Raw genomic sequence first — 25,314 nt, forward strand, 5'->3', positions numbered from 1 at the left:
CAAGCAGTTCACTGCCTAATACACTTGATTAAATACATGTCTGTATACACGACAAGTTCTGATAAACTTAGTGTATAATGTCCTGTGGACCTGAGCCCATGTCTGGAACTCAAGTGTAGACATTTTCTTCAATGAGTAATTCAAAGAAGCGATACAAATTGCAAACCGTCAAAAAAAAAGTAAAAGCAAACAAGCTGAAGCTAATTTAAAATAATGTTAAACCAGTTAAGCATGTTTCATGTATCAGCACATAAAGAAAAAAACATATACTGCTCTTCCTCAATCGCAGTTAAAAGTTTGCAAAATGAGATAGACTTGACAAGTGCGCCGGAGCATCACCACCTGTCAGCTCCACAGTAAATGATATACTTACATAATATGAAGAAATTTTGTTTTCAGGGGAGGTTTTTGGGTTTGGAGAGTCAGGGTTTGGAGAGGCAGGCGTTGACGAGGTACTCCAAAAACGAACAGTCCAAATGACCCCCGACTAATTCAGAGCTTTACCATTTAACTGCGCACTGCAGCCGAGGGTGGAGCTGTCTGGAGCTGACCCTCCTCCAGCATCGTCCCCGGGCGGGCAGGCAGCATCAGTCAGCGGGGCAGGAGGCAGAGGACATGCGCAGTGAGCACAGCAGCAGGTTTGACGAGTCACAGGAAGGTATGATATGAATGAAGAGGAGCTGAATGGAGCAGAGAGTCCTGCTGATAAAATAACAGCAGCCATTTTGATATGAAATAGCAGGATAAACACAGATGTTGCGAATTATACTAATGAAAATTTTATTCCATTCAGGTCAAACAGATTCCGGCTGCTGCTATAGTGCACGTTGGCTCCTTTTAAAAGACTCTGCTCCACTTAATGTAACGTAACTGTAATTAGTATCATTGGTAACACCTGTGTTCACCCTGCTATTTCATATCAGTATGGCTACTGTGAAAACGGTCTGCTGAAAAGTCTGTATAATAAAATGGGAAACTCCTCACTGCTCTCAGTGGACTTGGTCAGATATTGTCTGTTTAACAGTGGTATAATGTAACTAAGTAGCAGGGCCGTTTCTATCTTTTTGGGGGCCCTATGCAAAATGTTGCCTGGGGGGCCAATTTAATTAAACTGGGGGTTTTTACAAACACTCTTAAATTGTCTGGACACATGTTTAACATTCAAATGCATCAATCTGGTGCACTTTACAAAGAAACGGGGCTAGATCAGTAAAAAACTGTTAACGTCTTTTTTTTTCTTGCAATTTTAAATCAAATATCTCAAGTTGACCACAAATATTTAAACTTACAGAAAATGACAGTGAGTGGGAAACAGCCCTACGTCAAGAAGATTCTGAAAACTTACAGGATTTACAGAACATTATAACATCTAGAAAATGCACATAAATAAGACAGATGCTATATTATGCTGATAACATTTACTTTAAATAAAATTATAGTTATAGGAGCAAGTTTATAATAAAAAAAAAAAACTTAAGCAACGCGGGTGGCGAATCTTATACTGAACTCAAATCATCACTGCTTGGTGGCCTCCTGGTGGCTTAAGGAGCCCTATGCAGCCACATAGCAAGAAACAGCCCTGCTAAGTACTGTTATTTTGAGGTATTTGCACTTTGTTTTCCTTGCTAATTATGCCACTTTATACTCCTACTCCACGACATTCATCTGCTAGGTAGAGTTACTACTTTCAAGATTAAGATTTGACTTGTTAAGTGTATCATTAGATCATAAAACATGATTTATTCTTTTAGATTAAAGGGGTTCGCGCTGCTGCTTAATAGGTACTTTAAAGCTACTACAAGGAACTTTTGTATTTTGTTGATTTTGGAGGTCGCTGTGAACAAAGTGATAGTGTTTCTACCACCATAGCAACAAAACAGAGTACAAAGAAATGCAAATAAAAATGTCCTTCTATTTCCTTTTAAACGTACTACTCACTGTACCTTTGCCTCAAAAAATGTGAACACAGACTTTGTTCCATCTGATTTTGAGGAGAATTGAACCCAGTGAAATAACTATCCAGAAATAGCCAATCCTCTAGCTGATGGTCTTGTTTGCCTATATAGGTCACACAGAGACATCAGTATTAATTTGAGACAGTTTCATAAGTATACATTTTGCTGTTAATACTTTTGTACTATAAGTATAGGATAAACTCCGTGATGTTTTATGTTGGAGTCTCCAAGAGGTGCCAGAGGGAGCATAATGCAAAAAAATCGAATTCTAATTATGTGAATTATTATAGAATATAATTTAGAATCATGTACAAAATAAAATAAAAATGTTATTTGCTGTGCCCATCTTTCTAATTGCCTGCCCGTCAAATCATCATTTATCGCATCATCTGTCAGTGTTGACCTGGACCGACCGCCTGGCTGCCACGAAGCTTCCCTGCTCCAGAAATTTACTACTAGAAATTTAGGGCTAACTTACAAAAATGGACACATTTTGGCAAAGGAAAAGACCTGACGGGCAGACTAACAGCCCAGCTGACAAATGCTCAGCTGCAAAAAATTCAAAGAACTCCTGGCCAAGTATAACTCACAAGTATGATGCAACTTATACTGTAGTATGGATTTACTGCTGCACGTAAGAATGGCTATGAGTGCCCCAAACATGTTCTCTGCTTTGGAGCATCTTTTGAAATAAAAGCACCATACAGAGGTAAAAAAAAAAGAGTCAGCTTTGGGTTTTTAAAACAGTTTGCAAAAAGTGGGACTCTGGCTGTGGGTTAACATTTGGAGGGCCTTAGCATGGAAAACTTTGCGAACTCCTGACTTAGGCAACATTTTGAATGCAGGACAAGTAGTAATAGTTTTTAATTTTGACTCGTCATAGTAGTAAAAGCACAGGTGTTACTAATGACAGAGACAAACGGTTACGTTCTATTCAAATGTCCTGTGACAGAGAGCCAGTAGATTAAATTTGTTATTATTTACACACGTGCTTTCACTAATGTGATATGTCACAATGTTTGCTGTGAAAAAAGCCTCATGATTTTTTCCCCTTAATTTTCCTTGTTGAGGTGCATAGTACATTTTCAGTTTTAGCATATACAACATGCATTTGTTTTGGTCAGGCTCATACAGTCTACAACACCTCAGGTAAAATACTAGATAAAAATAACTAAAAAGGCATCACAGTTACACGATTAAAGATTCAAGAACTTTACTGTTCAATAATGGAGGCAATAATGGAAATTTGTCTTTCAATGGCACATAGCACACACACACAGATACAATACAGTACATCAATACGGTTAGGGCTGGGCAATATAATGATATTATACTGTATTGTGATATGACACTAGATATTGTGATATGTCAGAAGGCTGTATTACAATTAAGTGATGTCATTTTGAGAATTTACCAGACTGTTCCAGCTGATCTGTTATTTGCCTTTACTCACTTAGGCATTTAATCCACATTACTGATGATTATTTCTAAAATAATTTCACATTTTGTGGAAGCACCAATAGTCATCCCTGTAATATTGTTGAAATATAATACAACATATTTTATCCCCTCAGCCACTTCCACCCTTTGGAGTACACAACATATCAGTCACAACTTACACGATCAATAATTATCGATATCGACCGATATGAAGCTTCACTATCGTGATAGGTTTTTTGGCTATATCGCCCAGGCCTTAATACGGTACATCAAAACATCAAATGCACATAAATAGACATCACATTACCACAGGTGTAACAATATATTGAATATTGTGATATAACAATTTAAAAAAATCTCAATAATGTACTAGACTGTTACAATATATATGATATTACATGGTTAATTATTTTATTTTATTATTGTTATTTATACATACATTTATAAAAGAATTGCCACTGACTGCTGCATAAATATCGTATTGTGGACTTTTTATTGTGCTATAATTGTACCTTGTGTTTTTTATATTGTTACATCGCTACAGTTAATAAAAATTTAAAAATAAAACGCTGGTTTTGATGGAGACACAACCAGTAAAACCTAGTGGCTGTGTCCCCCAGTCCCACACCCTGTAGGTTTTTTTTAGATTATGCAATCTGCCTTTACTCCTCATAAGGCAAGCTGTCCCCAGCACAGGAATCCCCCTTTACTGTAACTGCTCCAAGAGATTCCCCCCCGAATGCACAACTCATAATTCACATAATGGATGTGAGTCTGTGTGTGTGTGTACATCCCACACATGTGTCATCTATCGTTACGCACATCACATTCCTTTGTCCCAAACAGCCCTGCCCTCCTCCATCCCTCCCCTGCTGCATCCCTCCTGTTTTCCAGCTTCCTTCCAATGGAACTTCCTATATAAGGACACCGATCTATTTGCTCCAATAAATCAAGCTGCTGCTCGATAGCCGGGGCCTGTTTTGTGCCAGACAGGCACAGCAGTGTGCCGGTGTGTGTGTGTGTGTGTGTGTGTGTGTGTGTGTGTGTGTGTGTGTGTGAAACCTGATGACAGACCAACATGGAGGACCTCAGGGCTCCCTCTGGTCAACATCAAGGAGGCGGGGTGGTGGTAACGAAGGAGAAACTAAGGTTGAAAAACTCAGGGAGAGACAGGGTGAGAGGCAAGGCAGAGGGAGGGATGAAGAGGGAGACGAGGAGGAGGAGGAGGAGGAGGAGAGAGGGAGACAAAGCAGCAGATACACTGAACAGAGAGGTTGCAGTGTGTGCCATATAAGGACAGTGGGGTCTGTATGGAATCTCGGCAGCTTTCTGTGTTACTCTCATAGTCTAGTACAGGCAAGCACCCCGAGCCCCAGTGACTAAATATGGTCCAGCAGTAATATCATTGTTCAAACAAACAACGTTGTTTCTTTACCTGCAGTTAACTGTGACAGACAAATGGTTTATGTCTTATTGATCTGCACCACACTGAGGAAACGAGGGAATATGCAGTCAGTCCATAAAGAAGAAGATGACTTTTGGATTGCACTAAACTTTGTGCCACTGCTTTGCTCTCAGTGCTTATTGTCTTATTAGAGGATCATTCCTCTGTGGCTGCTGTCAGAGAAAAGGTCACTTCTATCTTTCTCTTTAATCTGATGTATGGTGATTCATGCCAGAAGAAGAAGGGAGGACAGGGACCTAAAAAACCTAAAGTGGAGGCACTGTGTGCTGACAAAGTGAGTCTGTCCCAAACTTTGACCGGAACATTCGTCCTCCCCGAGATGGTGAATAAACTCCAAGTGATTCCACAAAGCAATGAATAAGCCTAAGAAATGTCGAGAGTGACAAGGCGGAGAGGAGCTGGTGGGAGTGAACACGGATAAAAAGTCTGTGTGAAGGACGGTTAAATCAATAGTAGGAGAGAGCAGAGAAATAAATAGAGAGGGGACAATCACAACATGGAACTTTTCTCTTGTAACATGGATGTCAGGAACATGCAGTGTCCATACAAAGTACATCCTGCCATTGAGTCCACAGTCCACACAAAATCAGTCCAAACCGATCAGTTTTGCCAGAGTTACATAGAAATCTTTCACCTGTAAAGTAAAAAAAAATGGAAGTGTGTGTTTTTAAGATAATGTTAAATTGTTTAAGATTGTAAATATATATATATATAGTCTGTTAGACCTATCTGTAGTTTAAGTATCAGTGAAGGTTTGGTGCCAGCCAGGGTAAAGATGGCAGGGACAGGGGTAGGACAAATGTAACATGGTATTATTTATGTCCTGCTAATAATAAAGCTGACAAAGATTTTTTAACTGGTTATGAAACAGTCTCAATTTAATACTGATGCTTCCATATGACCAAAATAAGCAATTAAGTTATATTTTGTAGTTATTACAGTGGAAACCAGCAATAGACAGAGTACTGAAAATCTGTACTCAAGTAAAAGTACTAAAATATTACTCAGTTACAGGTAGAAGTACTAGTGTTAAAAATCTACTTAAGTAAAAGTACAGTTGTATTTGTATCAAAAACCACTCAGAGTATTTGTTACTTTTAAATGCTGATGTTTTATACATTATCAATAGAGGTGTGCATTTTCCTTAATCATTAGTAGAAACTGCTAACAATTGAGTGATCAGTAAAGAATCATCACAGAACAATTGATTATTCATTAATAATTCATAACATATAAATCTTTTCCTGGGAAGGTTTGTCTTTTTTTCTCATGTTAAGTCAAAGTTTAAGTTTCCATATTCAACAAACGGCTCAGAAAGACAAAACAACGTCTGATGAGGCACAGTTACTGCCATTTCTAGACTATTGATTATATATTAATGAATACAGTTTAAATTGGTTAAATTCTTAATGGCGATTAATCAATTAATGAATATTCATTAACATCTAAACTCCAAACCTGTGCTGCGGCAGGGTTTTGTTTTGTTTTTCATCCATATGCCCGTTTGCGATCAGATCACTTGATTGGCTACTAAAATGCAGATGAAAGGTTTGGGCAATAATTCAAATTGTCTTCAGTACTCAACTATGATTTTAAAAGTAACTAAGTAAACTACATGGTTTAATGTGTACTTAAGTATGAGTAACCATACAGCCTTCTAAATCTACCCATGAAAGTACAAGTACCCCAAAAAACTACTTAACTACACTAATGTGAGTATTTGTATTAGTTACTTCCACCCCAGTAGCTGTATTCCACCCCTGGTGGAAACACTACTGGTTTTGTCCACTGGGGCCCACAGAATAAACAAAATACTAGTTCCTTTTAGTAACTTTAAAGATGTATTTCTTTGCTCATAATATTTGCATGAAATGCCCAGGGTGAGGGTGAAGAAGACCAACAGCGGTCTCATCAGTCCAGATGTGTGTGCTTGAGCGTGTCAGGCTGTTTTATCTGAAGCACAGTCCGTAAGAGGTGATAATGCCCTAAAAATAAAAATGCAATGCAGTTAACTGATTTGACACAGTCTTGGACTAAAGCACTACTGAACACTATATACCAGAGATACCCAATATTTAATTTACTTTACTACAGTACTTACTTTTCTGGTCAATTTATCTAATCATTATCCTACTGTTAATTTTGTCCTGACAGAGAGGGGCAAAAGTAACAATGCACAATATCAATTTACAGTCTGATTGCATCCAGTTCACTCATCCAAAATTTAAAAAAGTGGTTGGCATTGGTAGGGCACATGTACATGTTGTCCACAACAATATATGGTTACTTTAAATACACACATCTCCAGTAAAGAAGGAAATACAAAAAAGTTTAACTTTTGTCCCCGCTCTCCCCTACTTGGTGAATCCCATTTCAAAGGGATTAGACTTTGACAGAAATATATGGAATTAATCTATTTAAGGTCTTAATCTTGTTTTATATTAAAAATATACATAATTGCGAGTACATTTATGTAATGATTGAAGTTGTACGACTCACATTTATGCAGTTCACCGCTCACAGCTAAACAGCTGACAGCCTATAAGTGGACTGTCGTTCAACACAATGTGGTAGAATAATAAAAACAACATGGACTGTAATGTTAAGACCTCTCACATACAGAATGTTTAATGTTTTTCCTCACCCTCATGTCCATAGATGGCCATCTATTGGAGAGAAAATATGTTTATGGATATGTTTGACCCTCTTGGAATGCAATTGCATTCTAATTTGAGCCCAGGGGCAAACATCGGTCCACTCCGCTGTAGTCAAAAGACCACTGCATTCAATAGTATTTATACAGCTGTCTCTTTTACACACAACTAATTTATACAGTGGAGGGGAAATGCTACCTATTATAGGGCAAACTGCCAACTGAACAATCATGTGCCATTGTTCGACTTCCTCCGCTTATATAGCCATTTTCAAGAGAATGCTCATATCTGGTGCCAATAAACTGGGTGCTGCAGGGCCACAGCCTTTAAGGGCAAAAGAGGTTTGCTCCAAGGAAATTATGTAAATTCAGACTCCAAATGTCCCACATGAGGCTCGCTGTGACTCCGTTTTAAGCTTTCATGTGCATTAAACAACACATTATCCTCTCTAATGGGACTAAGAGGCAATATATTAGGTCACTGTATAGATTTAAGTGTACATTACATCTTGTTACATAAAGTGTGCTGATGTTAAATGGTCACATTTCATCTTTACTGCTACTTACAGCATGGGTGGATTACACTGTGCGCTAGCTTTTATGATCTCATTCTTTCAGTGAACTAATTTGAGAGCTATGATCTCACCGATTAAAGCCTCTGCAATCAAAAATGAGAGGTGCAGATATGGTAGGAGAGACAGGATAAACACATGTCTAAAACATAAAAAACAACTCAGACATGGAAGTGGGGTAACTCAGTGTCCAACATCAGTAATCAGCCTGAGAAATAAATGTCCGTCCCGCAGTTAATCAGTTCCAGAAACTTTGGGTTTTAGGCCGTATGAGATAAGAATGTTAAGTTCCCTTAAATGGTGAGAGAGGAAGTGAGACTCAAAGAGTACGGGCCTGTTGCAGTGGATGTTTGTGTGTCTGTCTGAAGGTGTTGGTGTTGACCCCTCCTCTTTGGGTCAGTGAGGGAGATAGACAGCGGTGGTGATCTAGTGACCCAGAGATTGCATGAAAGGGATACTTCAAATTATTTGATGTGGGGTTGTAGAAAGTACTTACTGACGATCAGTGTATTAGCTTCAGTAAATGGAAGTCAGTTTGGAGAAGAAGAGAAAAGTACCAATACGGAAGCTAAGCAATGAACTACTGTGGACAGGGTCAGCAACAAAGGTATTTTAGCCACTTAAAAAGTGTATATCAGTTTATCAGATAGTCTCCATATTATTTAGCATATTTTCCGTGCTTTACTTTACTTTGTTGCCCACCTTTTCTGATGATAAACTGCCGTAATACAAGCCAAATGTTGCTGTCTCTAAAGCCATCACTGATCTCTCCTCCAAAGGCAAAATCAGTAATTTAACCACAGCCTCGATCAATTAGTTTATTTATGTTATTGTGTGACTTCGGCGTTTTGAAAGATTAGTTCAGAATCACCAAAGTCACACAATAACACAAACAAACTAACAGATCGAGGCAGTTTTAGACCTAGAACTCCCATGTTTTCAAGGTAAAATCAGTGATTTCACCTGCAGAGTGTAGTTGGTTTAGAGAGAGCAATATTTGTTTTATAAAACAGCAGTTTCCCATCAGAACACAACAAAATAATGAGAAAATACGAAAATATGGAGGGCAGGATCTGTCTGCATGTAGACACTACCACACACTTTTCGTGTGTCTTAAGAAGATTGAGAAGGATTGTTTTTATATGAGTTTATACATAGCTTTAGAGGAAAATCCTACATAGTATTAGCCTGGCAATAGGAGACTAATTTGCAAATGTGAAGTATCTCCCAGAGCAAATGAAAACATGAGCTTGGCACATTCGTCTGCTTCCCAGGCTAGCGTAGTGTGCCTTTAATATAACTTTAGTATTGCTATCATAGCTATTATGGAGGTCATTAGGCCACAGCTCTTAAGCTGCGGAGAACACAGCAAAAGAGTTGAACAAGCAGGAGAAAAGCTACATAAATAAACCTGGATTATGTCCCATTCAACTCAACGTAATCATGTGGATTATCAGATATATGATACCAAGGTAAAAAATCCCTATAATCATGAGGTATTATTGGTAGAAACATCTCAGACCAGCTCAAATGCAAAGGGAGCGGGGGCAACGTGGGCGGGTTTGTCTGCACTGACCAACACAATGAGTGACAAAAATGTTAAGACAATTACAGGAAAGTAACTGAATGTGAATTTAGAAAGCGTTCAGGTTATTCAGCACTATTTCAAAAGTGCTGTAATGACGACATACAGGAAATGCTCAAAAGTGCATGCTGTACTTGCACATACAGTTCTGACTGCAATCAATAGTTCTAAATTTCAAATAAAAGGTTAAAACTCCAACCCTTTATATTGTTGACTTGATATCATGCAAGTAATAAGATCATTTTAACCATTATATCAATGCAATCAGAATACCTTGTTTTTATGCACAACACCACATGTTAGAGATGAACAGATAGTGGCTATGAGGCTGCAACAATTACAACAGTTTCACTGCTCAGTCCTTTGGCAGCAGTAATCTTTCTCTTCCTTTGGTGAGGTTGCCACCATGTGGTAGCCTTTAATATGGCACTTCCCAAATAAGGAGTTACATTTTAACAGCACTTAAACAGTCCTCTTGTAGACCTCCTCTGTCTAGCCTTGAAAAAGCTGTATTAGATCATCTTCAAGGCCGCGGCCAGGTTTCCCTTTTGTATAAAATGATTGTAGCTAAATCTAAAGAATCTTCAGATGACAATAGATTGGCATGGTCTAGTGACTTAGAGGTAGAGTCTGTCAAGATGCACAGAACCAGACAATCAATACCAGATTTAAGTTTATACAATTTAAATGGATTATGCGTACACATGTAAATCCCTCCATGTTACATCATTATGATAATAATCAGATTCATGTATTAAATGTGGCCTGGAAGAAGGTACATTAATCCACTGCCTTTAGAGCTGCCCCAAAATTTAAAAAATTCTGGGAAGAGGTCATACAAACTATTTCGGGTATTATCTCTATATTAGGTTACCCATCTGCCCCCAGCTATTTATCCTTGGACTACCTCCACCGATGTTAAAAATGACAGGTGCTAATAAAAAAATTGCCATTTTATGCTCACTTCAGGCCAGTGGTGGACAGTAACGAAGTAGATTTACTTGAGTACTGTACTTAAGTACATTTTTTAAGTATCTGTACTTTACTTGAGTATTTGTTTTTTTGGAAACTTCTGACTTTCACTCCACTACATTTCAAAGACAAATATTGTACTTTTGACTCCACTACATTTCTAGGAAGGTTGTTGTTACTTTTTGACTGAGCACATCATTGAAGTCAGCTGTTGCTGTTTTTTCTTTTCTAAAATGCAATTGGTCACATGTTGTGTTCCTCACAGAAAGAAACCAATCACAGTAGCTCCTCTCAAATGGGACTGATGTAAAAGTGGAAATACATCATCCAGACGCACTAACAAGCATAAGCAAGCTCTCCCTCTTTCATTCAAACAAAAAGCTGTAATGGTGACGGCAGGAGAAAGACTAAATTAAATCTCAAGATGTTATTATAATTATTCATTATTCCAGGTAGCTTTTAAAGTTGGATTGTTTTTATCGGGGTGAAAAATACAGCATAATTCATGTATATATACTGCCTCTGAAGACAGAAAGAAATCTCAGTTATTTAACAGACTTGTTGAACTCCTTACAGTTAGCTTCAATCTGCTTTAATGCAGTAATTTTAATACAGTTACATCAGAAAATGACAATAACTGTCCTTTTTGTTTTTGATTGTATTTCTCTGCTGAAGTTTTTATAGGTGTTTCTATAGTCTTTGTGTAGCAGAGTGGTTCTACAAGCAGGTCAGTGAATCATTAGATGGTTTCAGAGATACAAGCTTCTGTAAATGCATCATGAAAACAATACAGCATGTATTGATATTAGAAAATGTACTTTGTAATTTGTACTTTTGAATACTTAAGTATTTTTTAAAAACATGTACCTTTGAATACTTAAGTATTTTTAAAACCAAGTACTCTAGTACTTTAACTCAAGTAAAATTGTGACTGAGCAACTTTCACTTGTAGTTGAATAATATTTGACCAGGAGTATCTATACTTTGACTCAAGTACTGGGGTTGAGTACTTTGTCCACCACTGCTTCAGGCTAAACACTGTATTGCAACTGCCTGGAAGAGCACAGAGGCACCTACAGTTGGACTCTGGTTTAAAGGTTATTTCAAGCTGTTTAGCCATGGAAAAGCTGACTTATGCCACCAAAGGGAAAATACAGAAGTTTTTTAAAATATGAGGACATTTTATTAAATATCTTGAAAGTCACCAACCAAGATGTTCGCTGAGCGCTTGACAATGAGGAAACTGTAGTGTAAACTTTGTATATTTTGATTTGTTGTGTTTGTTTTGTTTGCTTGTTGGAGTATGTGTATGTAAATCTTTAAGTTTACTTATTGTTTCTGTTTTAATTTTGGAAAATTCAATAAATGTATTTTTTTTTTTTTTTAAAAGCACTTCCACACATTATATTTTTCAATGTAGTGAATAAATATAAAACATTTATTTCTGAACAATTAAAAGACCATATAAAAGTATCAGTCATTTGTACATTAGAATAGAGAAGACATGGAAGAATGTTATCTCAACTTTTTCCTGATGCTAAACCTAAAGCCAGAACAAGAAGGCCACCTGGGATCATTGGCAAATTACACTTAAAAGCAACACGAAGACTTGATGCATTTTTATCAGCTCAGCAGAATTCATACGCTACATGCTGTAATGCCTGTCGACTGTGAAAACTCAGTGAAAAACTATGAACTCTGAAACTAGGAGGATAATATCTTTAAAATTCAATGAGATGCTGTAACATTTCATGCCATCTGTTGGAGTGTAAAAAGTGTCCTTTCGGTCCATGCTGTTCCAATTATCAGTGCATCAACCTTTAGGCATCAGGTGCAGGTACTGTGTTGCTGGCAGTAGTCCCAGCTGGCAGAGAGGCTCCCCGCAGAAACGTCTTTCCTCCACTATCACTGCTGTTCATGAAGTGGCTCACCAAGCCATAGAGAAGAGGTCTGGAAAATAAAATATGAAAAGTTGTGATTAACATTTTATTATTTTTTTAAAGACATAATATGCAGCATTTTCTAAAAACAAACAAACAAACAAGCAAAAAAACAATGCATAAACCCACAACAACTGTGTGGTGGTGTCTGTATCTGCAGAGACACTGCCCTCTGCCTTCTCTTATTTTGTTGTGCTCTTAACATTTCTGGGCTTCAGTCTGTGTGGCATTGGTGTGTAGCCCCCAGCCAATATCAGTGTGCAGGTTTTAAGGTTGGGACTCTACAAAAATGTTGTGATGAATCTTAGACTGCCATCTGTTTCTTTCATGTGCTCTCGGTCTGTGAGAGCTGCAGAAAGAGTTTTACATATGTACACACAGAGACGGAGCAGACTTAGAATTGCTTTGGCTGTATTTACACAAAATCTGGCACTGTATGGGTGGTTTGGTGTGTTTACTTGCGCTATAGAATGTAACTGCTAGGAAACAATCAGAAAATTACATTTTATTTTTCTGATTCACTACTTTCTTCTTGTTGATGGTGCCTCCCCCTGTTATAATCACTCGCAATTTTTTGTCAGCTTCTCTTGTTCGTAGAGCCGAGTAGCAGGGGCCAACTTTGAATGGTGTGCTTGTATACATTAAAGGAGACTGAGTGAGAGAAAATGGGTTGACTGTTTAAGTCCTGGACCAGAACCAGACCCAGGTCATTATGGTCACGCTGGCACATGTTCTATCCAATAATTATGTGTTTTTCAATTTTCCCTGATGGAGCACAGATACAAGCAGAAGAGATCAGTCATATGAGTATGACTGCAACCCTGAAGCATTTTCTGAGCCACATTAACTGAACTATGACCCCCCAGAGAAATGTAGGATTTCACAACACAAACTAAAAGTCATATTTTTCCAAAGCAGTGGTGAGGACAAACTGATATTATTGAATTTTTTTTCTTTCAACATGGACCTCTGATGGTCACAGAGCTTTTGAGATTTTTATTCCATATCTGATCATACCCCCAGAGAGCCCATTAAATATCTGAACACTGTGTTGGAGAGCAGGCTGTACTTACACAGACTTGGAGCTTACATCCTCTGTGACTTTGAGCTCATTTGCCAGGAACTGTCTGTCCAAAGAAACTTCAGGTTGGCCTGACTCTGAGAAAACAAACAGGACTGAGTTTAGGATCGGTACATTTTGCTCTACAATAGTGATTGGTTAAGTTTTAAAACAGCAGCTGCTTTGGCATCTTCCCAGCTTTGAAAAACTGGTATTGTTTTTACCCTATTGACCATAAAGTGATTAATCCCATAAGCTTTTAACGGGGATAACAACCAAAACATAGGACAGTATGTTCTATATATAATGTATGAAGTAATACCTCAGTAAAAGTGCAGTAAATGGTAATGTTTGTAAAAACACTAGTTATGTTGGCATCTTTCCACCCACCTGCTGTCAGTACTGACGCTGTGTATCTGTACTTGTTGAACTCCAGGTACTCCCGGATGAGCTCGTTGATGAGCAGGTTCTCGTGGGACAGCGGCGGACGAGGTTCTCGCTGGTCATCCAGGGCGCTGAACACCTCTGCCCGGATACGAGCCTTCAGTTGGCCCAGCACACCACGGGACTCCAGCGTTTCTCGCACGGCTAAAATATTCAGGTTTTATTGGATTAAAAAGAAGTCAGGTATTAGGTTTGTTAACCGACCCTCTGACTCTGACCAAATAAATGGGAGTTTGTGTCCCGATGTGGTAGGTTATTGAACACAGATTGGACCAATACATCTACATTCTGCATCCACAATTAATAAGTGAAATTTGTATGTCTGACAATTTTAACATTTAATAGCTAGACTGGGTAGACTTGCAGATATCCATAATTCAGTTCTTCCCAGTAATGACAATGATATTCTTCTGAGGGACAAATGACATTTTTACCATTCATGTGTGCTAGGCGTTTAATTTCAGATAATCACAATTACATTTTTGATATCTAGAAAAAAACAATCTAGATATTTGCAATAAAATTCATTCAAACAAGACATAATTTTAATTTCAAATATCCAAAATGAAATCCATTCCAACATATATTCATAATACATTTGTGTGCATCTGCAATTGCATTTTTTTCTAGACGTAATTGTAATTATAAATATCTGAAATTGCATATCACAATGCCAATTGTCATAAATTATTTTGCTAATATTTGTCAAACACTGAAGAGAACTCTATGCTCTGTACTGGGCAGGACACACACACACACACGCACGCACGCACGCACGCACGCACACACACACACACACACACACACACACACACACACACACACACCTGTTAGAGGGGGGGTTAGGTGCGCTTTTCACAGCAAGCCAGTCTGCCAAGAAACGCACCCCCTGCTGTATTCCCCTGGTAGGTGATGCTTTGTATGGCAAAACACAGACGCTTATGGAAAGTTCTGTATTGTTCATGAGTTAAAAGTTACATTAGATTTTTTTTTTACATGACAGTCATGATGTAAAATTTAACTCACATCACCATTATGTTAAAAATAACCCTTAGCTGCACTGAAAATGTCGCTATTAATAAGAGGGGATCTTAACCCGAAACAAAACACCCAATTCTTGCTTTCCCAAACTTTCTTAAAATTCAGCAGGTTACTTAATTAAAAAAAAACATATTATTTCTTATCCTCAGTTCATACACGGTAGACTGAGTGTTGTATCATTTTTCTCTCCTCCAATGATTGTATGAAGAGTTTCCCCTCAGAAATTGATGAAGTTTCTTGCACCGTATTTTAAACGTCTTAAGACGTTCAAATGGACATGTTAACAAAGTAGCAGCTATCCGTCGTTGAGACGTTAATGTGAGCGGCAAATATTAGAAATTACCGCATATTTGGGCAAACCGTAAACGCTGTTAGCGAGTGTTTATTTCAGCTGGCGAGCAGTGTGAAATCCAGGAAAACCTAAAAATATGTGGTACCTAGGTCGTATTTATATATGCCGAATTGAAGAGTAGCTAGATTTCAGCATTATCGAGAGCGTTGAGTCGCTTTTAGACATCAAATCCTGACAACTATGACCACTTGTCTATTAAAACTGTTGGATTTTTGAATGGAGACACGCACACACGAGGGCGTCATGTTGTTGTGGTTAAGCTAATGTTCACTTTGGTATCCAGCGCTACTGGTAATTTGACTAACGCGTCCAGTAAAATGATTTGTCATTTATCTACTCTAGTTTAATTGAAGAATGTAATAACTGGACAAAATTACGAATGAAAGTGGGCGCTTACCACACTTCAGTTCAGTGATGGTCGCCATTGCAACAACTGTAAACAAACTCTTCTTCTTCTCCTCCTTTTTTTGAGGTTCATTGGCGCTTAGTAAATACTGATTTGGTGCATTACCGCCACCAGCTGGTATGAGGTATGGATCAGAATGCCTTATCAAAAACACAAAACAACAACAAAACTTAGCTTCTAAATCGTATAAGTTAGTTTTAGATATTGAAATACGCAAATTCCAAAGCATTTCACTTTCCTAGGTTTTAAATAAAATGCCTTCTTTCTTCCTCATATTTCTGACAGGTAAGGGATAATGTTCAGCGAATGCACCATTATTGTGACATAAATCCTGACCGGGTGGTGCAGAAACCTAACACAAAGCAGAAGGGTCTTGAATCACCCTGTCAATGTTAAGGATAATGTACAGTGAGCTGGCCATTGTTGTGAAATGAATTGCAACAGGATAATGCAGGACCCCTGGAGGAGTGTTGGATCATCCTGGAGGGGTGTATTTCACAATAATGACCTGCTCACTGTAAATATATCAAATATATTTCAATAATTGCATGCCAATATTAAATCATCCTGATGCTTTTAAAGGGCAGCAATTGCATTGCCAATAAATATTAGATTAGAAAATAAAACATTTGCCTGATTTAACGTGACTTTCATTATAAACCATGCAGTATTCTATCTGAATACAGATACAGAGACAGATAATGGCGTCTCTGTGCACCTCTATTTGATATTTACAAAGACATTAATTCAAGCATAACCGTACTGTAGAATCAAATAAATTTTATTATCCAGCATGATGTATGGATCAAGACAGTACATTAACAGTAAATAGTCAGTGAAAAAATTAACAAGCTTGTTATAAAAAGTATAAATATAATACAATCCTCAGAATTTTAAGGACACTTAATACATTTTGTCATATGACATAAATAAACTATAGGGTTTCTCTCAGAATATATTGTCTAAACCAGTAAGACAAAAACAGTAAATGCCTCTTCTCTTTCTGTCATGTCAGCACCAAAAGAACAATACTGATTTTTTTTTCTTCTCTCCATATGTGTGTATGGCCTGAGTTGTGTGTGGCAGCGAGACAATCACACCAAGATTTATCACCATTGTTTTGAGACGTTCTCTTCATTCATGGTGGTTTTCACTACCGGCGTCAGGTTAAATCTGACCTTCAAGGTCTCTATTGACTTTTTATGTGTTTACTTAGACAGAAATAAACAACAGCCGCAACATAGTTGGACGATTGCTAATGTCTTGGCTCACTTCAATGTTTTCCTCTTTTCCCTGACATATAAAAACTCCAAATTGGCTGCTTCCAGCTCGGATTTTGAAGGCTGAGAAAACCTCACTTCCCCTGCGTTTGCCAGGGTGAACCTTTTGAAGGTTAGTGTGTCAAGAGTGTTTCCTGTCCCAGTTTCTGGGACAAGAAGACAAAATAGATTTCTATCAATTTACAAGTACAAAACTGCCTCTTTTTTGTATACAAGGCTAGAGAAAGTGTGAGTAAACATCAACATTTAAGCCTGAGACAACATCAAAAAAATATGTCATGTGCTTTATAACACTTACAAAAACTACAAAAATAATATAGCTCCCATTCAAAAAGAGAATGAAAATCCTTAAGATTTGTGGTACTCTTTCATTCCAGCTCTTGGCTTAACCCTTTCATGGAATAAACGGACCCCACTGCTCTATATACAATATTTATAGCTTGAAGACTCCCAACAATCCACTGTAGCTTTCTTTTGAGTGTTCATCATCTGAGGTTAATGTCTTTTCCTGACTTAGGACAGCATGTCTGTGTGTGAGATTCATGGACAATGCCCTCATGGGGAAAGGAGTTTGGAGCTGCCACAAATCTTGGAATGGCCCGATTTAACGTGTGTTGGAGAGCCACACAAATAAGGTGCCACATCTTCACGTCAGGACACCGGCTCCATGCTTGCGATGCCTGACAAAGACCTAGGCCAGCCCGGCTTCCCGGCACATTCGGTAGAACTGTCCCCGCTGTGCGATGAGGTTGGCTGGAGAGTCCATCTCAGCAATGTGGCCTCGGTCCATGACGATCACTCTGTGAAACAGCAAAGAGAAGAAAGATGGGTTTTAGATCCAGATTTTGTTTATATTGCACCTGATCTAACTACGTGTGTGATAAAGCTGTGGTTTCTGTGGTGTCCAGGCCTGAGTTATTAAAGCTTTGTGTTTTTTGTTTTGATTTAAATTTTTGTTTTCAATTCAATTCAGGTCAGTTTCACTCTCAGTTCAGTTTTCAGAGCATGCATGCTCATTTCAGTTTAGTTTTTATTGTTTGAAAATGTTACATTATTGTTCAAAATTGTTTATTTCAGTAAAATAAAAAGTTGTTTGTTTTTGGGCCTTGATTTAGAAATGACAGCTGAACAGATAACATGAAAGGGTGAGAGAGAGGAATGATATGCAGAACAGGGCCCTGTGTGGGAGTTGAGGCCACAGCTGCTGCAGATCACTCAAAGCCTTAGTACACGGATATATGGTACATTTTTAATTCAGCTTTAGTTAAGTATGATAACCTTGGTCCAGGTCTATAACATGTGATTAGCATTTCATTAAATGCAGTTTTTGGATTGTAGGACTGAACCTAAATGAATGTATTTGGTAAAGAATTGTGTTGTCTCTAAAATACCACTATTCACACTCCTCTGACTTGAGTAGGTGCAACTTTATCCAGCATCTTTAAGAACAAGAACTGTAATGTAGAGTACCTGGTGTAGTCCATAATGGTGTTGAGACGGTGAGCGATGGTCAGGACGGTGCAGTCTTCAAACTGTGTGCGGATTGTTGACTGGATCAGTGTGTCTGTCTCCAGATCCACAGCAGCTGTCGCCTCGTCCAAAACCAGGATCTTGGTTTTCCTCAGCAGGGCCCGGGCCAAGCACACGAGCTGACGCTGTCCCAGACTGTACAGACAATGAGTTGGATGTTAGTTTCTATCCCCTATGTATCCTGTAGCTTTGTGTGAAGATCTCTCTCATGATATATTAGTGGCTGACTAGGCCAGACAATGGTTGGTGGTTTGCCTGCCTTGCAGTGTGTCACATTAGTGTACTCATGCGTACCTTAGGTTTTCTCCTCCCTCTGAGCATTCATGGTTGAGCTTGTCAGGCAAGTTAGAGACAAAGTTTTTGAGGTGGGCAAGCTCCAGCGAACGCCAAACCTCTTCGTCGGTGTAGGTGTCAAAGGGGTCGAGGTTCATGCGGAGGGAGCCTGAGAACAGGACAGGGTCCTGGGAGAGAGGACCGCAGATGTTATTCACCGTCCAGACCGTCCAGATTAGGAACAGTTTTATTAAATATGGCTTATTTTACAATGGATATGGGCTGCAGCTATTGCAAACAGTTTATGTGATGAAAGCCAGAGCTCAGTTTCTGTTATTACTGCTGTCGTACCTGAGGAATGATTGTAATGCGTGATCTGAGGTCATGGAGTCCGATGTCTGCGATGTTGACTCCATCTATGAAGATCTTTCCCTTTGCTGCCTCTAAAATCCTGAAGATTCCCAGGGCAAGTGAGGACTTCCCCGCTCCTGTCCTACCCACAATTCCAACCTGGAAAATAAAGTTTTAAGTCAGAATTTATGAGTGACACACAGTAATTCTACAATTCAAGCAGTTTAAGTGATCTGGGCACAAGACTGGTAAAGATTGCAAACTGTGTTTATCAGACATGATGACTCACCCTCTCTCTTTCCTGAATATTCAAGGTAATGCCCTTCAGAGCCAACTCAAGACCTTTACGGTACTGCAGCCCGTAGTCCTGGAACTCTAAAGTACCTGTCTGGGGCCAGGCTGGTGGCAAAGAGCTGCCCTCTATGGTCCAACTGGCCTGAATGAGACAATAACAAAGGGTGAGTGGAGAACAAAAAAGCACTCTCGTTGGTTGGTGTTGGATTTAGTGTCCTGAGCAGTGATCTGTTACTGTAATGTAGCACTTAGGCTAAAACAAATTTTTAAATATGATTAAATCATGATTTGACTTTAAACTATATGACACCAAACTTTTAACGTAGCTCAAAACTTTAACTTCTTAGCTAATGCAACTTAGAAAACAATGTAACATTTTGTTAATGTTTTAGCTAATGTTAGCTAACAAATAATGTATCACTTTGTGAACTTTTAAGCTGACATTAATTAGTAAACATTTTATTAAAGAATACAAAGCAGCTGAAAGTTAATCAAGTTTCCCATTTTTCTTTTATATTTATGGGTCACAACAGCACTGGAATGTATTATTTTTGCATTTTCATTTTGGTGAGCAAGCATTAAAAGCATTAAACCCAATTTTGCTAACTCTGATTAGAACTTATCTTAGATGAAATTGATTGGTCATGCAATCCAGTCTAAAACTCATTATGCATTCGTGTATGCGTGTGTTGTGGGAATACTGACCTCTTTAGGAGTATCAGCGTACTCGTTGACCCTCTCCACAGAGACAATGTTGTTTTCAACGTCAGTCCAGGATCTCACGATCCAACTCAGGATTCCGGTCACCTGCAACATCCAAAGCAGTGAAGTTTATTTTAAATAATTTTGATGCAAAGCCATGCATTTACAGTATATTTAACTTTTTCCCCAGTTTAACCTCTAATTGCCATGTGTAGCATGCAACTGGAATATGCCCCACAATGCTGTGCGGTGTGTGAAATTGGCTGTCTTCGGTGTTATTAAGTCGGGTCTTGGCACAGCTCCAGTGCTACTGTGTGAGCCGTGTGTGAGCGTGTCAGTGGGCATGCTGCCTCTTACCTGGAGGGAGTGTGACACAGCCAAACCAACGATGCCTGGGCTCAGGGTGCTTTTTCCCATCACAGAGAGAATGGCAGCAGCTAAGACCACACCATTACCAACAAACTCCAGATTGACTGCCAGCCACCTGTGGATATAACACTGATTTAGCAGTGGGCAGAAGTCATTTTGTTTAATCATATAACATAAAGCAATCGCAGCAGTTCTTGATGCTGTGAATCATCAAAGTAAATGCAATAAAGCACATTATATTGGTCACACATCATCTCACCGTGTGGCCACAAATCGTGGGAAGTAGGACGTTTGATTGAAGTCAACCCTCTCATTGGCCTGCAAAATGAACCTGGACTGCTCGCCAAAGGCCCGGATGACACTGGCGCCCTGCACCGTCTCGTTGAAGTGAGTGTAGATGGGTGAACGGCTCACAGCTTCCAGCCTCCGCAGCTGACAGGATGTGGCAACGTAGAAGCTCTGTAGCCCACAGTGGAAAAGTAAAACACCAGCTTTAATGAGCGAAGCCAACAGGGAGCGCCGAGGGCTTTCCCATAATTCAAAGTGAATGTGTGTAACATCTATGTCAGCAGGTGGGGGAACAAAACACAAGTGAATGGCAAAATCAGCAGGGTTGGTTTTGGAGCACAGAGCTTTCCAATAACACGCTGTAATGGAGCCCAGCTTATGCTCTCAAAGAAAACATAAAGATCAAAGTCCTCAGTGGAGAGTTTCAATGTTGGATGGAAAATGTACCTGGACGAAGGCGTAGAGGAAGGCGAGAGGCAGGATGATCACAGCCGCAAAAGGCGTCGCCATCAGCACAATGATGCAGACCTCCATCAGTTTAAAGACGTAGCTCAGCATCATCTTCAAGCCATCAGGGACCATGCAGTCGATGGCGTCGATCTCTTTGGCAAAGCGGTTGAGTAGGTTGCCGCTGGGCGTGCACTCAAAGAAAGACATCGGAGAGCGCAGCACATTGATCAGCAGGTCCATGTGCAAGTGGCGAGAGGCGATGATGCCGCAGATGGAGATGGCGACAGTCGTACCAAAGATAGCAATACCTGAAGAGAATGGAAAGGTGTTTGATTAAATCAGATCTGAGGATGAGTTCAATAAAGCTACCTAAATCTTTTGTATTTTATCATATCTAGATTTTTTTTTAATGCTGTGGTGCTAACTGACCTTGCACAAAGCCCAGTGCCCCAAACACGGTCAGTTTTAGGTCTGTATCGATCTGGGTGCCATTAACAACTGGATCATCAGCCCACATGCTGAGCCAGTAGTTGTAGGCCAAAGAGGCACCCTGCTGAAAGGCATACAGGAAGACGATGGGAATGATGATGGCCAAGCCGATGGTCTTGAAGTACTTCTTGTACATCTCCAACCTCACCTGTTGTGGAAAAAACACAAAAAGTGGTTGTAGTTAGTAAATTCAGTCTTATGGTCTGTCATGTTCATGCAACAAGAGAGTTTTATCCACTCGGGGGCAGCAGAAACAAGCTGTAGACACAACACTGACACCTCTGAAGCTGATAAGCCAAACGTGTTAGAAAACAGTTAGAAAGCAGATACAGAGTTGTGTTTTTCTGTTGACTGGATTTCTGAAATCATCATTCAGGCTGAATTCATCATTAAAATAACCAGTGTTATTATCTATGAAAGAAAAAGGGAGGGGGGGGGTGCATTTCAGTTTCATATAATTTGAATGTGGTAACTGCTGCATTGTTATGAAATATGGTGCAAATTGGGTAACTCTGTTAACAGTGCCATAAAGTCATACACTGCCAGGGTGAGTGAGGCTACGGTAAAATACAGAACATCCTCTGGCTGAGTTTTCCACAGCAATTTTTTCCAAAATGAACACGAGCCAGTAGTTGGTAGAAAACAAAGAGTGACATAAAGCCACTATGGTGCAGTGAACAACAGCCTCTGTTGGCCAAAACAGACTAACTGGTATGCTCTGCTGCCCGGCCTTTCTGGCCACATAAAATATTACTTTATTTTGCTGTCTTTTTTTAAACTCACAGTAAAAAAGGGGACATTTCTGGGGACAGCTCCAGCCAGGAACAGGTCACCAAAAACAGCGACAGTCCCTGGAAAACATCCGGATGCCCTAGTTTCTGAGCAATATTCAGTCTCTTTAAGCTTTGTTTTTGGTCTCTACCAACTTCACTTCACCAGTGTTTTCACTGAAAAATCTGCCTGCTTCAGACAAAAATGATGCTATGAGTGAGAAGTGAGAGTGAACAAAAACAGTTAAGTCAGAGGTGGAAAACCAAAACAATGAACTAAAAAAGACGCCAAAAAGCTCTGTAGAGCTAAAGAGACCTGTACAGATGTGTGATACATGTGTGAACATTAATATTAAAATATTCATTAGTGTGGCTTTAAAAACATTAATGCGTGAATCATTTTGAAGTAAAAAGGGGAGTGTTCTACTGATACCCAAATTTACACAATTTCACAGTTTGAGGTGAAGTCAAAAGCCATTTGCAGACTTACTCTTCCAGTGCGGGCCTTATCAACCTCAGTCAGTTTGCCCAAGTCCTCTGGTATTTGTTCTTGGTCTGTTTCAGACACTGGCTCCATATTCTGCAGGTTGGTATTAGTGGTGTCACCCCTGGAGGATATGGAGAGGCCAGAGGTCAGTTTTATAAAAAAAAAAAAAAAAAAAGATCCTTGGGATGCCAAACATTTTTATGACAGTTTAACAATTTCAATTTGTTGGTTTACGCACCCGATGAGCTGCTCTTGTGACAGGTCTCTGGAGAACGGCATGAAGTCGACCATGCTGAGGCGAGCATTGGACCTCCTGGAACCAGCTACAAGGCAAGGACAGTTTATCATTTTTTCATTTTGATTGTTTATTTTTTTTTATCATTGTTTATAACATATTAATCCTCATTACTGCACACACTGAGGTAAATTAGTAAGGTATTTTTGATGTTTTAATGTTTTAGAACTGTCAAAACCTCAAGTAAACAGAAAATTGTCTCATTTATTTATTAAATGTCTCTTCACCTCTCTGTATGGCGCTCTCTTTTCGTTCTGTGTTGGCGAAGGTGTGGATGAAGTCAGCAAAGGCGCCGTGGCGGCTGAGCAGCTCCTGGTAGGAGCCACTCTCTGTGATTTCTCCATCTACCAGCACGAGGATATGGTCAGCCTGCGGCAGGAAGCTCATCCCATGGGTCACCAGGATGCGGGTCTGTATAGCAAGCCACACAAGTCCGAAAAATAGGATGTAAGCACAATCCAACACTAAATTGAGGCTTTCTTGAAAACAAAACGGTCAGCAAAGTGGTGGTTTCCATATTATGATAACAATAGCACAGGTCACATGCTTGCGAGTGGTTGAGGTGTTGTTAAACCGTGTTTTGGCTCTGTGCAGCTAAATTGAAGAGGCTGAATTGCACGTTGCAGGTTTCGTTACATGTATTACCTTGTCTCTGAGGACTCCTTTGGGTCCAATGACTTTGTCAAAGATGTGTTGTCCCACGTGTGCATCAACAGCAGACAGTGGATCATCCAGGAGGTACACATCAGCCTTTCTGTAGACGGCCCTGGCCAGACTCACCCTCTGCTTCTGCCCGCCTGAGAGGTTCAGTCCCTGCATGGACACAGTGATTCAAAAGTTAAGATAACACTAGATTTAAGAAGCAATATGACTTACGGCTGTATGTTAAATAGACTGAAATCCTGTTTGAAGTGAGATGTTTCCCCAGACCCAAGGAAGCTTAGGCAAGCTGCAGGAGTGAGTTATTTCAGCCCAGAGGAGAAATATCAAATGAGGACACCACAACTGCAGCATCTTGTCAGAGTAGCAAGAATTTGTACTTAACATGTGTCCTTGATCTCTGATGACATATCATGGCAATTTTATGATTTATTACAGTAAATATTTTACAGATTTTTCCTTTAAATTTGCTAGAATTTAAATTTCTCAGTTTCCACACCTTCTCTCCAATTTCTGTCGCATCTCCGGCAGGCAGGATGTCAAGGTCGGGCAGCAGTGCGCAGGCATCCAGCACTCGGTGGTACCATGTCTTCAGTTTTTCACGGCCGAATATGATGTTGTCCTGGACTGTGGCGTTCTGGATCCAGGCCTGCTGGGGGACGTACGCCACAGAGCCCTGCGAAGTCAGATGTCAGAGGAGAGACTGTCAATATTTATTAAATCAAACCCGCAACTCTGAATAGAACCTGCACCTGGAACATGAGCTCACTACCTTCACAGCGACTCGACCGCTTCTTTTCTCTGTCTCACCGAGCATGGCGGACAACAAAGAGGACTTTCCACTGCCCACATGTCCAACCACAGCGACCAGGGAGCCTCGTGGCACGTGGATGTTGATTCTGTCAACAGAAAGAGGAATTGACCTGTAAGTCTCCCTCTGTTTTATTGCAGATTTAGTCATTTTCTCTACTCTTCTTTCATTACACCTACCTTTTGAGACATGGAGGGCCCTCTGCGGACCAGCTGAAAGTGCCGTTCTCTATCGCCACGTCCTCCCCATCTAAACAAGACAGAAAGATTGAGTAAAATTAACAAAACCTGCAATGAACACTGAGGACAGTGACAAACAAACTTTGAAAACAAAATTTCCCCCTTGAAGTAACTCGTCAGGAGCACAGCCTGGGCGTAATT

General features: G+C 39.6%; 3 protein-coding genes across 3 annotated transcripts in view; all 3 read right to left on the reverse strand.

Annotated features, from left to right (window-relative positions):
* myh11a (myosin, heavy chain 11a, smooth muscle) overlaps nt 1-523 on the reverse strand; it is a 39,993-nt gene extending 39,470 nt beyond the window's left edge. Inside the window, exon 1 of the mRNA XM_084715925.1 lies at nt 374-523. The gene's annotated coding sequence lies outside the window, so the exon portion shown is untranslated. The remainder of the gene's footprint in view (nt 1-373) is intronic.
* An 11,669-nt stretch (nt 524-12,192) lies between these two features.
* On the reverse strand, nt 12,193-15,957 carry cep20 (centrosomal protein 20). Its single transcript, XM_084713886.1, has 4 exons — nt 15,877-15,957; nt 14,033-14,230; nt 13,656-13,740; nt 12,193-12,592 (listed from the first exon to the last, which is right to left on the reverse strand). The coding sequence occupies exons 1-4, from the start codon at nt 15,902-15,904 to the stop codon at nt 12,463-12,465; spliced, it is 441 nt and encodes a 146-aa protein (XP_084570012.1). The 5' UTR covers nt 15,905-15,957; the 3' UTR covers nt 12,193-12,462.
* Nucleotides 15,958-16,650: 693 nt separating this feature from the next.
* abcc6a (ATP-binding cassette, sub-family C (CFTR/MRP), member 6a) overlaps nt 16,651-25,314 on the reverse strand; it is a 31,859-nt gene continuing 23,195 nt past the window's right edge. Inside the window, exons 15-31 of the mRNA XM_084715926.1 lie at nt 25,114-25,183; nt 24,896-25,022; nt 24,623-24,799; nt 24,109-24,276; nt 23,691-23,874; nt 23,407-23,491; nt 23,172-23,289; nt 21,852-22,059; nt 21,420-21,730; nt 20,944-21,143; nt 20,673-20,799; nt 20,319-20,420; nt 19,609-19,755; nt 19,320-19,478; nt 18,990-19,156; nt 18,636-18,830; nt 16,651-17,965 (exon numbers count right to left, since the gene is read on the reverse strand). Of these exons, the coding sequence (XP_084572052.1) occupies nt 17,857-17,965; nt 18,636-18,830; nt 18,990-19,156; nt 19,320-19,478; nt 19,609-19,755; nt 20,319-20,420; nt 20,673-20,799; nt 20,944-21,143; nt 21,420-21,730; nt 21,852-22,059; nt 23,172-23,289; nt 23,407-23,491; nt 23,691-23,874; nt 24,109-24,276; nt 24,623-24,799; nt 24,896-25,022; nt 25,114-25,183 (2,654 nt within the window). The 3' untranslated portion in view covers nt 16,651-17,856. The remainder of the gene's footprint in view (nt 17,966-18,635; nt 18,831-18,989; nt 19,157-19,319; nt 19,479-19,608; nt 19,756-20,318; nt 20,421-20,672; nt 20,800-20,943; nt 21,144-21,419; nt 21,731-21,851; nt 22,060-23,171; nt 23,290-23,406; nt 23,492-23,690; nt 23,875-24,108; nt 24,277-24,622; nt 24,800-24,895; nt 25,023-25,113; nt 25,184-25,314) is intronic.

Source organism: Lutjanus erythropterus, chromosome 3 (genome assembly GCF_056507025.1).
Source record: "Lutjanus erythropterus isolate fLutEry1 chromosome 3, fLutEry1.hap2, whole genome shotgun sequence".
Lineage (NCBI taxonomy): Eukaryota > Metazoa > Chordata > Actinopteri > Lutjaniformes > Lutjanidae > Lutjanus > Lutjanus erythropterus.

Excerpts from the sequence above, each read along its gene's own strand:
- cep20 (XM_084713886.1), bottom strand. The coding sequence starts at position 15,904 with ATGGCGACCATCACTGAACTGAAGTGTG. Across the intron at positions 14,231-15,876 it reads CATCACTGAACTGAAGTGTG|CCGTGCGAGAAACGCTGGAG; the intron begins GTAAGCGCCCAC and ends TGAATATTTTAG. Across the intron at positions 13,741-14,032 it reads AGCGTCAGTACTGACAGCAG|AGTCAGGCCAACCTGAAGTT; the intron begins GTGGGTGGAAAG and ends TTGTTTTCTCAG.